Raw genomic sequence first — 14,375 nt, 5'->3', positions numbered from 1 at the left:
AATTTTCCTGTACATATGGGGTTCTAAAGTGAGAACTGTGTCGGACTGTTATAAAGACAAGAAACAGTAAGTTGTATTAAAAGTGAGAGAAGATAGGGAAATTGTTACCCCTTTAATTTTGAAATTAAATAATTCTATTTTGTCATTAAATTAAATAGCTTTATATGATATGAGTCTATTACAGTAGTCTCACATAAAAAATGAGTTAAGTATTATGTAATATATCTGATTTTAATGTGAGTTTTTGTGTTTATTTTTAAATGTATAAATCATAATTTCAAAAATAAACATATAGTTTGAAGTCTGTTATTTTTTTATAGACACTTGTACATAAAATACCAAAAACAAACATCGATGAGTTTAGGATCTATGTGTATTTTGAAATTTGGTTGGACGAATAATAGTAAACCCCTTGATCAGAAGGTTAAAAAGCCTTCATTTTTTCCCATATTCAGTGGCAGGGCACAGTCATATTGGTTTTAGAACATATATGTTACTTATTTTGATGAATTGTATTTTCCTATATAAACCCACCCCCCACCCAAATTCTCTGTCTAGCATTTACCTTGCTCACTTTGAATGATCCAACAAAAAATTTCTGATTTTTTTCAGTTGGGATTTTCAACGATGTTCAAAGCATAAAAAAGTAAGCTAAGAAATTTGGACTGAAAATGATATGTAATTTTGCATAAGGATGATTAGAACTGATTAAAATATCAACAAAAAATCTTGCCCCTGTGAATCTATTTATCAGTTTGATATATCGAGGAAATTTAATTTTATATGCCACAGTTTTAAATTTCATTTAAATTATATGTTTTGTATTATAAATGAAATTTAACCATGGGGAAAGTATAAGGAATAAAGAAAATTCGGTAAATATGTTATCAGATCAAATATGGGTAAATGTTTTATTTAGTTATAGAAATTGTGCAGTGGCAATTTTCAATGAATATTACATCATCTTCTATTTCTAACGAAAACTTAAGGATTAATGTATGAAGTTATGTCAATTTAAACTATCTATTTAATTGAGTTTAAGGTGAAACTATATAAAACTTCATCAAATAAGTGGATTATGTAGAATATTTAATAAACATAACTCTTATCTTATATATAAGAGGCGGCGGAAGACAAGTAAGACAGACATTTTAGATGAGGCGTTTAATTGGGTATAATGAATGTTTTTTTTGTAATAATTCAAGTAATAGAGTTTAAAGAATATGCAGGACACCTAGCCATAAATTCTTTATTTTTTCTCAAAATAAAATCAAAATATGATTTCATACCTTAGGGTTCTATTGCTACGTAAATAACCAAATATAACACATGGGCTAAGGGTCAAGTTGGTAATTTTTCTTACATCTCCCCTTCCTGGAGCCCAGGTATCATACACACCACCAAAATAAACAACTTTGAATACTAAAAGAATAGCACCTAGACCTAACAAAATTAAGTGAATACCTAAAATTGTGGTCATTTTATTTCTATCTTTCCATACATAACCAAAGAATGGAAAAGATTCTTCAAGAGTTTCAGGTCCCAGAAGCGCATGATAAATGCCGCCAAAGCCTAGGACTGCAGAGGAAATTAAGTGAAGTACTCCAGACACAAAGTATGGAAAAGTATCTATAACTTCTCCTCCCGGACCTACCCCCCAACCTAAAGTAGCAAGATGGGGAAGTAAAATCAATCCTTGTTCATACATCGGCTTTTCCGGTACGAAATGAGCCACTTCAAATAGGTTCATTGCTCCGGCCCAAAATACAATTAATCCAGCATGGGCTACGTGAGCTCCAAGTAGTTTACAGGACAAATTGATAAGTCTGGCATTACCAGCCCACCAAGCAAAACCGGTTGAATGTCTATTGAAGTCATTCAAAAAGCTGGGATTTAAAATTACTAGTCCAGCTCTCAACCAAAAAGAAAACGTACTAATTACACAATACGTAAGTTGCGCAGGTTTTGGAAGACTGTAAGTTAATATATTAGAACTTACTAGACATGGAATAAGAAACTCATGACCAAGAACTTGGGAGGAATACACAAAAGTCATCAATATGGTATCTACAGAAATACTGCAAATATCTCCTATCATGAAAAACTGAAAATTATATTTTCATGAATGTCAAACGAGTAAATAACATAAAAGTCTGTCATTAAGGAAAAAATAGGCAGCAGAGTCTCAATGAATTCCAGCCAAAAACTAGGCAAATTAGAAACTTACTGGCCCTGGCTGATTGAGAAAAGCACAACTCTAGGCAGACTTTGTGTAGAAGCGGACTGCAACTGCCAAGCCTAGAATTGCCAAGGGAACAAGAAACTGAAGCAGCCTGATCAATAAGTCAGAACCTTTGTCTTGGCTGTCCTGTGCCTGCTTGAGCTGAGTGGTTTTGGGCCTGGACGCTATCGTCGATGTGTCAATGGCTCCTACGAGGTACTCATTAAGCATTGCTCTTGCGGTAGAGCTGTGCCCGACATCTTCGAAATCGTCTGTCGCATCCTTCCCTGAGAGGTTGGGTTCTATCGTAAGGACACTGGTAATGCTTTATGAACCATAAAAGAAAGGAATGGAGTTGGGAGAGAAAGGGGAAAGAACAATTTTAAAGGAAGTGAGGCCCTTGATATGATTCTCAAATGCCAGAACGTCCTTTTCATCGGTTGGGGCTCGTATATGTACCCAGATGAATTGGGCCCTCATAAACGATAGATAAATTATATATTTTTTGAACTCTAACAGGAAAGAGATTGTGAGCAGACGAGCACACGCGTGGGGTAGCAAGAGAGAGAGAGAGAGAGAGAGAGAGAGAGAGAGAGAGAGAGAGAGAGAGAGAGAGATAGCAGGGGAAGAGAGAAAGAGAGAGAGCAGGGCAAGAGAGAGAGAGAGAAGGGCAAGAGAAAGAGAGCAGTGCAAGAGAGAGGGAGCAGGGCAAGAGAGAGAGAGAGCAGGGCAAGAGAGAGAGAGAGCAGGGCAAGAGAGAGAGAGAGAGCAGGGCGAGAGAGAGAGCAGGGCAAGAGAGAGCAGGGAGAGAGAGAGAGAGAGCAGGGCAAGAGAGAGAGAGAGAGAGAGCAGGGCGAGAGAGAGAGAGAGGGGGAGAGAGAGAGCAGGGCAGCAGGAACATGAATCCTATGAACCGCAAATCACAATAACAGCCCAATTCGTTTCCCCAATTTTAAATAGAGAGGGAAGGAGGAACGAGGGCTGATTAAGTTTAAGACATGATACACTAGATACGCTATCTATGATTTCTCGAATGCCTAAACATGTCTATTCACTGGTTAAGACTCAAACAAGCCGCTGATAATTTGGCCACTGAGGGGCCAATTCATCTGAGTTTCAATCACAATGATATATCTGATTCTAATGCTTATCTTGAAATGAAAGGATGATGTTTAGGGTTACCAGTTGCATTGATCATCACTTCATCGCCTCCAGGATGGTCGTCGAGGAACTTTGTCACATCGTACACCTGGCAGATAACATCAGAGGGCTTAGTTAATGATGTTTGACACGCAACGAGAGGAGCAGAGGCAGGGTTCTTGAGAGAAGTAAGTTAAGAGAAATAGGAGAGAGTGGAAGAGACAAAAGAGAGACAGTGGCAGAGATTTAGGGAAAGAAAAATGACAGACAAACAGAAAAAGATGTATATCAAGAGATAGAATGATATGTCCTTGAAATGTATTGGCTGATGATGACCAATGCGATTGATAATTTCAAATGAATCTTGATAGTTGATGATTGAATTGTTCAATTCCAGCCTAACTTGTAGAGAGAAAGAGGGAGAGATAGGAAAAGGAAGAAACGTAAAATGAGATACAAATGATTCTTCTTGGCTGCCCTTCTAAAGGGATGGCTACCATATTTTTCGGGAAGACATGCCTGGGAAGCAAAAGATGAAAATACCCCAAAGATACGATGGGGATTGTATCACAGACAGAGACAGAAACACAGACATATATCGAGAGAAAGGCAACATACTGAGACAAATAGATATGTAGAGAGAGAAAGATGACAGGAAAACAAGAAAAATGTATATAAAGAGAGAGATAGACAGAGACAGAGAGATAGAGAGAGCAAGACAACGTTCGAAGGCATGGCAAGAGAGAGACAGACAGAGAAAGATATTGAGAGGGACAGACAGAAAGAGAGGGAAAAAGAGACACAGATAATCAGTCGAAGGACAGGCAAAGTGCCAACTAGGGAACGCTTGATGAGGAATACACAAGTTTATATTCTTTCAAAGAAACTAATGATTTTGATACTCTCACGATAAACAATGACATTTTAAAAGGAATAAGAAATCCGAACACAGAGTAAAAATATTTCAACAGCAAGCCACGATATGCTAAACGACTACATACGATAGCTAAATCTCATCATGAAACAAGTATTCAAGTAGACCTCTATTTTCAGCAAGAAAGTAGAGGAGAGGACAGTTACAGAGGAAAACAAGATGAAATCCTTGTTCAAGTCATCAGAGTGTAAGAGCATTCTCACATACTACAAAAATGATGAGGAAGGAGGAAGCACAAGAAATTAAACCAAAAGGCCATCCACTTGGCCAACTGGAGAGAGAACCAGAAGAAGCCACTCAAAAAACAAGGTCAGGATAGCACCGGATCAGAAACTCTGATCTAAGAGAACAGCAACTAGTGAAATTTTATTTTACGAGTATGAAACAAGATGGGTAAATTAAACTGCTTCCATAAAACGTTCCTTCATCTATTTAACAAAGAAAAAACTGACAGGACTTTTCAATAATCATTACATAAGAAAATGCACTGATCTCTCTCTCACTTGACCCCATTAGTATAACCACTTGATAACTCATCGGAAAAAGTGAGAAAAAGCTATTCAGAAACTAATAATCATCGATATCATCCGTAGAAGTTCATCCACGACCTTCTCGGCTTTTAAAGTCTCCGCTAAACTGTTTTATATTCTCGCCAACCACTAGATGGACAAGAATCCACGAAAAACAATCCAAACTGCTAAGAAGCAACGCGGAAATAACGAATCATCACTCAGGAATGAGCAAAAACTTCAGATCAAACTCACAGAAACAGTTGGAGAAGATCATTTAGACGCGATAACAAAAAAAACCAACGAATTAAGCGCATCGATCAGAGATTGAGAAGACACCCACGAACAATGAAAGAACATCTCACCTTGTCATTGATGATGAGCCAGCAGTCTTCACGACTGTTGTGCTTGGAAACGTCCGCAAGAGTGAAAACGGCGCCGCTGGCGTCATCGGTGCTCCCCATTTCGATCTACCCAAGAGGGGAAAACAGAAGAAGCCTATGCGGAGAGAAAAAAAAGAAGAAAAGAAGAGGAGAAGATCACGAAAACGAAAAAATTAAGAAATGGGTATTGATTAGAAGAAGGAAATCGCGAATGGGTTCCAGCGAGAATCGAAATCTGGGGTTGCTAAATCTGAAAGATCGATCGAGAGGTGTAAAAGTAGAGGAGAAGATCACGAAAACGAAAATTTAAAGAAATGGGTATTGATCAGAAGAAGGAAATCGCGAATGGGTTCCAGCGAGAATCGAAATCTGGGGTTGCTAAATCGGAAATTCTGGATCGAGAAAGGTAATAGTTTAGGAACAGGCGTATAAATAAAGCGGACTGTCTGTCACACTCCGTAAGAGCGTGGCGGGGAGAATATTCTGTCGTACTATTTTGCAGTAAAACCCGTCATATTTTCTTTGATAACATTGTGGCCAAACAAACACATTATTATTGTTTCTCGAACCAAAACCGTCGGTCCGATTCTGGACGGGACGGGACGAAATCATTCGTTCTTAGGATGACGCTCAGAAACAATCTCCCAATTCCGTGTTTCTTTTTTGCAGAAAAGTCCCTTCTTAAATTTACTCATAAAATTCTAACCACAAATAACAAGTTGGAGGGGACGCAACCAAATAATGTCTGTTCCGAAAACTCTGATTCCCTCAATTTTTTTTTGCAGAAAAACCATTTTTATTTTTTGCCATAAAATTCTGACCAGAAAATAACCCAGCGCAAGATGAAGATGAATGTTATGAAGTCGATGAATCTTCATTTTATGAAATCAATTCAGATGCAACCCGTGTGTTTGCTGTGGACAGACAGGACAGAGAACAGACGGGACGAGGCAACACGTTTGTCCAGATGACACTGGGATGGAAAACCCAATTCTGTCATTCATGTTTGTTGAAAAATCCCTCTATTTTACCATAAAATTTTGACCAGAAAATAATACATTATTTTTTTGTACCCTGATCGTCGGTCCACTTTTTGGAACGGAATGGAACAGGACCACATGCCCATCCTCCCAAATGGTTTTTTAATATCGTAAAATGATATTTTGAAGTTTTTATTATCGTAACATGATATATTGAAGTTTTTATTATAGACCAATAAAATTGTATCATATATTATAGGCCAATAAAATGTCATCTGTTTTGTTCACCATCGCAGCTAGTAAACTATAATGATTTGATAGCCACTGTTTTAAAAATGTTTAAACAACAACTACCAGCAGTTTTGGGTTTTAGTGATTTTTCCACAATAATATGGTAAAAACTTTCAGTAAAATATTATTTATCTTTCTCTCTATACATCTTTGTGTATATTAAATTTATTTATTCTTTGTTTACATGATTATATGTCTCTGTGTATACTACACTCTTCGCTCTTTTTCTTGATCGTTCTCCTTTTGTCTCGTTGTCTCAACCTTGCTCCTTTATCATTCGATATATATCACTTTAACGTATTTATTATTCTCTCTCTATCTCTTGCAATCCCATTTCATAGACATGTTGGGAAATTTTTGGGTATCAATGGACAAGATCCGTACTTCATTGTGATGGAAATACATGTGGCCGGCAAGCTAATCACACTAGCTTCAGAACGTTCATTGAATAAAATATTTACGTTCATTATTATTCCGTGTGATGTTTATATTGAAGTCCATGAATACGTACAATGACTTAGTGAATTATGATAAGATCATAATACAGTGATCACTAGTCTTTAAATATGTATTCTAAATATTCTTATTCGATGGATAGTCGAGACGGACATCGAATTATCCGAATAGAATAGCACTAACTAATCCTACTTATACGATAAGTATAGCTGATCATGTGGCTATTAGTGTGGCGACACTAAGGATAGACAATGGGTGCTCGTTGGAGAAAGAGTTCACTGAATTGATAGGTATGAATCCCTATATAGTATTATACCTAAACGTCGATCATGTTGATTCAAGTCACGGTTGTACAAGTGATCCACTGGCTTGAGACACCAAGGACATCTCGTAAATGGACGACTACAATTTGACTACAACTTACGAGCCTCTAATCACGGGATTCAAACAAGTCATAGCTCAGATATAGTAAGAAACTTACTAAGGTGATTGAGTGGTCAAGATGGGATCATCCGCCCTCGATATAAGATTAGATTGACTCAAGGAAGATGATGCTGCAAATCCCTTTCCAAGGTAGTGAGGATATTGGAGAATGCATTCTCTAATGATCCCCGTTACGGATCAGTACTAATCCAATGACGGATTGGAGTTTAATGATCAACATACCTTAAGTCGTTCGAGAGTCTCGCGCGGATGATGGATTATACATAGACGTTAATCAATGATTGTAAAGGTTCCATGAGAGAGTTGGAGACTACTCGGTATCTTCCAGAGCACAAGGTGTAGCTTGGCACCCCACGGGTTGGAAACTTAACCTATCGATTAGGTTAAATGGATAATGATTTAATTAATCTATATGTTGATATAGTTAATTGATAAGGTTAGTCAATAAATGTTATTGGGCCACTAAGTTATTAACTAGAATAATACATAGGCTTAGAGGGTCACACGCACAAGGTCATAAGGGCATTGGTGGATATATTTTTCTTTGGAGGGTTTTTGAGAAAAACCTTAAGTGAAATATAAAGAGGGAAAGGGGTCTCATTTTAAGCACCCAGGCCAGCCAAATTTGAGAGCCCTTCCTTTCTCCACTCTCTTCTACACTCATTTAAGGAAGAGTGTCTTCATAGTGAGGAGATCTTCTAGATTCTCAAGAAGAAGTGAAGAAGAAGACGTGGAGATCCAAACGCCGAGCGATCGCGTGGACACGTGAACAGCTTCAGAACGATCTCGAAGCAGCAAAGTCAAGGGTGGAACTAGTTCCCCAAAAGGTACTACAAATATGTTGTGTTATAGATCGATTGAGAATCGATCGACACGCTTCCACCTCCTTGGAAACATGTTTTCCATGGATGAACCAAGGCACCAAACCCAACAGAAATAGTTCACTGAATTGATCTGTATGAATCCCTGAATGGTATTATACCAAACGGTCAATCACATTGATTAACATCACGGTTGTGTAAGTGGTCCTTAGACTTGAGACACCAATGACGTCTTGTGGACAAACAGTTGTACTTTTACTATGACCTACACGTCCCTAATCAAGGGATTCTAAATAGTCTTAGTTCGGGTACATCAAGAAGTTCATGAAGGCAATTGAGTGGTCAAGATGGGATCGTCCACCCTCGCTATCAGAGGTAACAGCTCAAGGAAGATGCGATGAAATCCTTGGCCAAGGTAGTGAAATATCAGAGAAGAGTTCTCTGATGATTTCTGAATGCATCAGTAGTAACTCGGATGACCGATCAGGGTTTGAAAATTCACCGTACCCTAAGTCATTCTAGGATCATCAAGTGGATGAGGTATTATACATACAGGGTAGCCGATGACACTCCGTTGTATCTCCTAGAACATGAGGTGTAGCTTGGCACCCCACGTGTTGGAGACTCAACCTATCGATTGGGTTAAATCAATACAATGTTAATTAATCTATATGATGATATAGTTAATTAATTTAGAAGGCCAATAAAGGTTATTGGGCCTCTTGAGTCATTAAATAGACCAATACATGGGCCTAGAGGTTCATACGCAAATGGTCTTTTGGACGTCGGAAGATATAATTAAGCTTTTTGTTTTTTGTGAAAAATACCAACTTAATATAAATAGGGTAAGGTTCTGAACGAAATTCACCCATGTCAGAATTGTTTAGGGGCCTTCCCCTTCTTCTCCCTTCTCCCCATGACTTCTCATCAACGAGAAGGGACGTCAGATGCAATCTAGACGGCATAACGACGACGACTACGGAGATTGAATGGGCTCATCAACGAGAAGGAGGAGATTCGATGTGCCAATGATCGTGTGGATATGTCTAGAGGCTACAAACTTGAGTAGTTCGACTCGTCTCGCTCGGAGACCCAAGAATTCACGGATGTGATCCATGCCGATGTACTTCGTTCAATGGCTTTATTGATGACATGATGATTCCATTTAAGTCTTTCCCTATGGAATATTTTGAATTGTTCATCCATGTCAAGGCTCATAGAACCCAATAGATTGCGCAATAGAATATCAAATGGATCTAAAAACCAAGAGCATAGGAAAAACAAAAACATCACCTTTGCATGAATTGAGTCCGCAATTTATTGGTTCCTCAAGTGAGAATCTTCAAGTGTTCATATGCCTAGCCTCTAGACATACCCATGGTTTCTTCAGAATGCTAAATCTACTCTTTTTTACACAAACTCTATTGCTAGAAATATGATTACCTCTCCATCCAAACCCAATAGAAATAACACTCGAGGAAGCGGAAGAGAAGAAAGAGGGAGGCACTCAAAATGACTTGCATGGTTATCAAATGATGGTGCCCCCCCTTAGTTATATTATTTAGGAAAAATTGTATAATGGTTCCTATCCTTGAGAAAAATTAATAAAGTACCCAAACTTAGTGTAACTACCAACGTCCAAAAACCGTGTTTGTGACCCTCCATGCCCATGTATCAGCCTAGTTAATAACTCCAATTCTGCAATAAATTAACTATATCACATATAGATTAATTAATCAATTATTGATTTAACCCAAGCGATTGGTTAAGTTACTAGCATGTGGTATTTCAAGTGGCACCTTATGCCTAGAAGATACAAAATAAAATATCTACTCTCTCAAGGAAACTTTATCGTCATTAGTTGTGATGTACGTGTCATCCCTCATCCATGCAAGACTCTCAAATGACTTAGGGTATGATTAGCTGCCAAATCCTTATTGGTCATTCTAATTATTACTGATGCGTCATGAAATCACTAGAGAATAACTTCTCAAATATTTATACTACTATTTATAGGGATTTAAGTGCATCATCTTCGTTGAGTCAATCTCCTCTCATACCGAGGGTGGACAATCTCGTCTTGCAACACAATAACCTTTGTGGACTTGTTGCTACATCCGAGTTAAAGACTGTTTGGAATCCCTCATTAGAGGCTCATAGGCACAGACAAAACAATAACCATCCATCAACAAAGCGTCTTTGGTGTCTCAGTCTAAGGGCCACTTTCACAACCATGTCATGAATCAACTTGATTTATAATAGGTATAATACCATTAGGCATTTTTACAGATCAATTAATTAAACTCTTTACGAAAGATCACCAACGATCTGTCATTAATGTCTCCACACTAATGGTTATGGGATCAGCATACTCATCATATGAGTGGGACCAAACAATGATATTTTATATATATATATATATTTCAATATCCTTTTAGAGTATCCATTGAATAAGACCGTCTTAGAACACATGTTTACATACTAGTGATCTGCATATTATGTTCCCATTAATAATTCATTAAATTATTGCATATATTCATGGACTTCAATTATAAGCATCACACTTACATTAAAGTGGATATATATCATATCAATGAATGTGTGATTGGCTTTTAGGCCACATATATTTCCAACAAGATACTTCTCTGATCTCCAATTTTGGTCCAATAATAACAATAAAGAATTAAGCTCCAAAATCTTCTGATCAGGTACAATTTTTTACATTTTAAAAGCATTACCATGTTTATATTCACATATTTGAAAAATACGTAAAAATGTTACTCTTATATTTAAAAATCAAACTTGATAGAATTGGTAAACTAAAAATGTTTACCCGCAACTTTTTGGTAAGAGAATAAAGCTCTTTAATGTATCCAAGTTTAGACAAAATATGCAATTTGTTTCCACATACTCCATTAATGTGTTCCCTAAAGTGAAAATGCATGAAAGAAAGATTAATGAATTTGATTGGTATTTGTCAGAAATTAGGTTATTTCATTCTCAGATTACTTTAGAAACTATATAAAGGAAGCTATACTTACCTCTACCAAATCTGGAGAAAATTGAAAGCCTGACTTTATATTTTTTCTGTTTTTATTCAAGCATGGATTTTACGTGATCTGTGGTAGGTTTTTTATCGTTGATGCTCAGGAAAAATAATCATTATGCACCCATGGGGTTTTCTTCTCATCTTCCATCAGATAAGATAAATGATTCAAAAAGAATATGGTAATTTTGATGTTTGCAATAGTACTAAATAAAATCGGAAAAGGAAAAAATACTTGGGTTGTCAGCTAGTAATTGGAAGACTTAAATATGTCCCTAGCTAATCAAAATAAGGATAACAGATGACATCCTGCAGAAATGGAAAACAAACTAATAATTAATTTGACCTACTGCCCGAAGGACATGCAAGAGGAGAGAGAAAGAGGGAGAGAGAGGGAGAGAGAGAACCAATCTCAACATAAAAGAGATAAAATGTAACTAATGTAAATATGGATAAATAAGCACGAGACAAGACAGACGCGTAAAATCAGTTATATATGAAGAGAGATGTCAAATGAAACACGTTATATAAAATCAGTTAGCTCAACAATTAATAATTATTATAAGGTTGGAGGTTGTCTAAATCTGATGGGAAGGACTATAAAAGGATATTCAATCAAGTAAAATTATAACTTTGACAGAGGATTGGACAAGATTAGACCTTTAATGCTGGTGAGTGTGAAGAGGGAACCGGAAGCTCATTGACTTCATGATGGTAGACTGGACAAAAACTCTATCTCTCTTCATATTTTTTCACCTAAACAATAAAACTCTATCTTTTTCACCTAAACAATAGGCTGGAAAAAGACCCTAGAAAATATTATGTACCCATTTTTATCTGTCTCAAATCCATCTTGTAACACCCACTGAAACATATTTTATGGAAAATCAACTTCTTATATTATAGTTTTTCTCTCCCCTAAAAACGAATATCTTCCTTGGCTTAAAATTTTATTATTCGGTCTAAATCTGATGAGCTAGATTAGAATCACATTAGTTCCATCGTCATATCCTTACTACTTTATTATATTCGTATGAATTTCTTCCATTAGTGGAATTTATTGAGGACTGGCTGTAAATCAAAATTTGTTGGTCTTTATTCATTTTTTTAGCAACATGACCAAAATTAGGTCAGATACAACAACACAAATCAATGACTGGACTGGACGGAATTTTAGGTTGAATCAGGAAACACCATAAAATACCAAATAGAGACCCATAATTATTTGTATCTATAACATTTTATGAATGTATAAACATCCTAATGAATAGAATGTTTATAAAATTCTTGTAATACCCTCTGAAACATATTTTATGGAAAATCAACTTTTTATATTATAGTTTAATCACATTTTCTAAATCAGACTAGTTATTAGGTCAAAGTTTTTTCTTCGAATCAAGAGGTTAAATGAACAGGAAGTTTTTTCTTTATACTAGTCTGATAAATTTTACCATTCTGACAAGTACAGCACCATCAGTGAAATTTTTGACATCAAAATTATATCTTTATTGACATTCGCTAAAAAGATTATGGGATTTTGGCAAGTTCATATTTTGGGAAAATAATAAATAAATTACTTTCCAAAATGTAGATTAGCCAAGATCCCTGCACAAGAGAAGAAGCATTGAGAAACCATTTCGTGGTGTAGCACTGTGGTGTAAAATTTCAATTTCTCCCTCTCTTTGTCCGTATATAAATATCTCCATCCATCTTGTCGTAGTCAACCAAACGACTAAGGTTAAATGAAATTTCCCAAATAATATAGATAAAATTAAGTATCTCCCTTTCTTTGTCTGTGTATATATTCCTAACATTTGGTGGTCAACTCAAAGGGAATCCAACTTTAGGATCCATAAGTGAGAATAAATAAATAAAAAATTTACATAAAATCTTCAAAATAAAGCAGTAGAAATAATTTTTTTTATCAAATATATCAAAATGTCCCTAAGACTTTTAGCCATGTCGAAATGGAAAAATAAGGCTCTTATTTCATCTATATTAATGACAACTTTCTGTAAGCACCAGAAATTTCGAACATGTGATTTTTCATTCTATACATATATTATTTGTAATGACAATTTATATTATAAATGTTCGACATTATGTACATTAAAATGGATAGTTTTGGAGATTCAGTAATCAAGTTATTATTTGGAATAAACACTAAATAAATGTACGAACTTTCTGAAGAAAGACAACATGGCATTATAAATAATAAACATCCACTTCACTAGCATGCTTCCCCTCCGTTTACTTATTTCAATCGTAGACAAAAAATATCAGGATTACTGTATTTTGGATTTAACTTTCAGACTTAATTTTAATTTATCCTATTTTGAGTTGTTATTTTTCCTCTATGTTTAAAAAAGCCATTTATTTTTTCTTAGTTCCTCGACTTTATGTAAGTTCTCTATCTCAGTACATTTTGTTTCCGAGCTTATTTCATTCAGTTATTTACTTCGTTTCTCTCAGAACCTATTAAAAATAGGGTGATTAAGATTTAAAACATTTAAGAAAAAAGACTAACCATAAAATAGCTTATTATGAAATTGAGTTGTAAACCAAATGCCCACATATTTCTTCATCTTGACTTAAATCCAGGGAACATAAGATTAATTGGAATGGGAGATAGAAGAAGCAATATTTATCAGTAGGGGAAAAACTCCATCTAACAATCATAGCCCTACTTGGGAAGAGGGAGACTAGTGATTCAAGCTTTACGTCTTATTATGAATTGATTCATACAAATCCTCACATCTTTCTGTATCTAAGTACTCATGAATTCTTAAAACCATAAAGGAATGTCTCATTATGAGTTGAGCTATCATAAAACCCCCCACCTCTCCCATCATCTATAAAACCATAAAGGCTAACAAAAATCCAGGGAACATAAGAAAATTAAAATTTGGGGAAAAAACTCTATCTAACTAACAATTGTATCCCTGCTTGGGAAGAGGGAGAGACTACAGGCTCGAGGCTAACACAGCTCAGTATCTCATAATAAAATAAGCACTCAAACAAACCTCACATTTCACAACTCAGTACCCTTGAATCCCAGCTAAAAAATCCAGGGAAACTAAAAAAAATGCAGAATGAGAGGCAGAAAAGGCAAAATTACTCAATTGGGCACAAGTTCCATCTATCGTAAAA

General features: G+C 36.0%; 1 protein-coding gene across 1 annotated transcript; it reads right to left on the bottom strand.

Annotated features, from left to right (window-relative positions):
- Positions 1 to 2,092: 2,092 nt before the first annotated feature.
- On the bottom strand, positions 2,093 to 5,609 carry LOC144716230 (cytochrome b5-like). The gene is made up of 3 exons (XM_078591327.1): positions 5,170 to 5,609; positions 3,404 to 3,470; positions 2,093 to 2,508 (listed from the first exon to the last, which is right to left on the bottom strand). Exons 1-3 carry the CDS (start codon positions 5,266 to 5,268, stop codon positions 2,258 to 2,260), a joined length of 417 nt encoding a protein of 138 aa, XP_078447453.1. The 5' UTR covers positions 5,269 to 5,609; the 3' UTR covers positions 2,093 to 2,257.
- Positions 5,610 to 14,375: the final 8,766 nt, after the last annotated feature.

Source organism: Wolffia australiana, chromosome 20, assembly GCF_029677425.1.
Source record: "Wolffia australiana isolate 7733 chromosome 20, ASM2967742v1".
Lineage (NCBI taxonomy): Eukaryota > Viridiplantae > Streptophyta > Magnoliopsida > Alismatales > Araceae > Wolffia > Wolffia australiana.
The sequence above is the reverse complement of the archived record's forward strand: the minus strand, read 5'-3'. Positions and strand labels throughout refer to the sequence as shown.

What these genes read in the sequence shown, in the direction of transcription:
- LOC144716230 (XM_078591327.1), bottom strand. Translation starts at nt 5,268, where the DNA reads ATGGGGAGCACCGATGACGCCAGCGGCGCCGTTTTCACTCTTGCGGAC. An exon ending in GGCTCATCATCAATGACAAG is followed by an intron (nt 3,471 to 5,169) that starts GTGAGATGTTCT and finishes GTTATCTGCCAG; the next exon opens with GTGTACGATGTGACAAAGTT. An exon ending in AGTGATGATCAATGCAACTG is followed by an intron (nt 2,509 to 3,403) that starts GTAACCCTAAAC and finishes CCAACCTCTCAG; the next exon opens with GGAAGGATGCGACAGACGAT.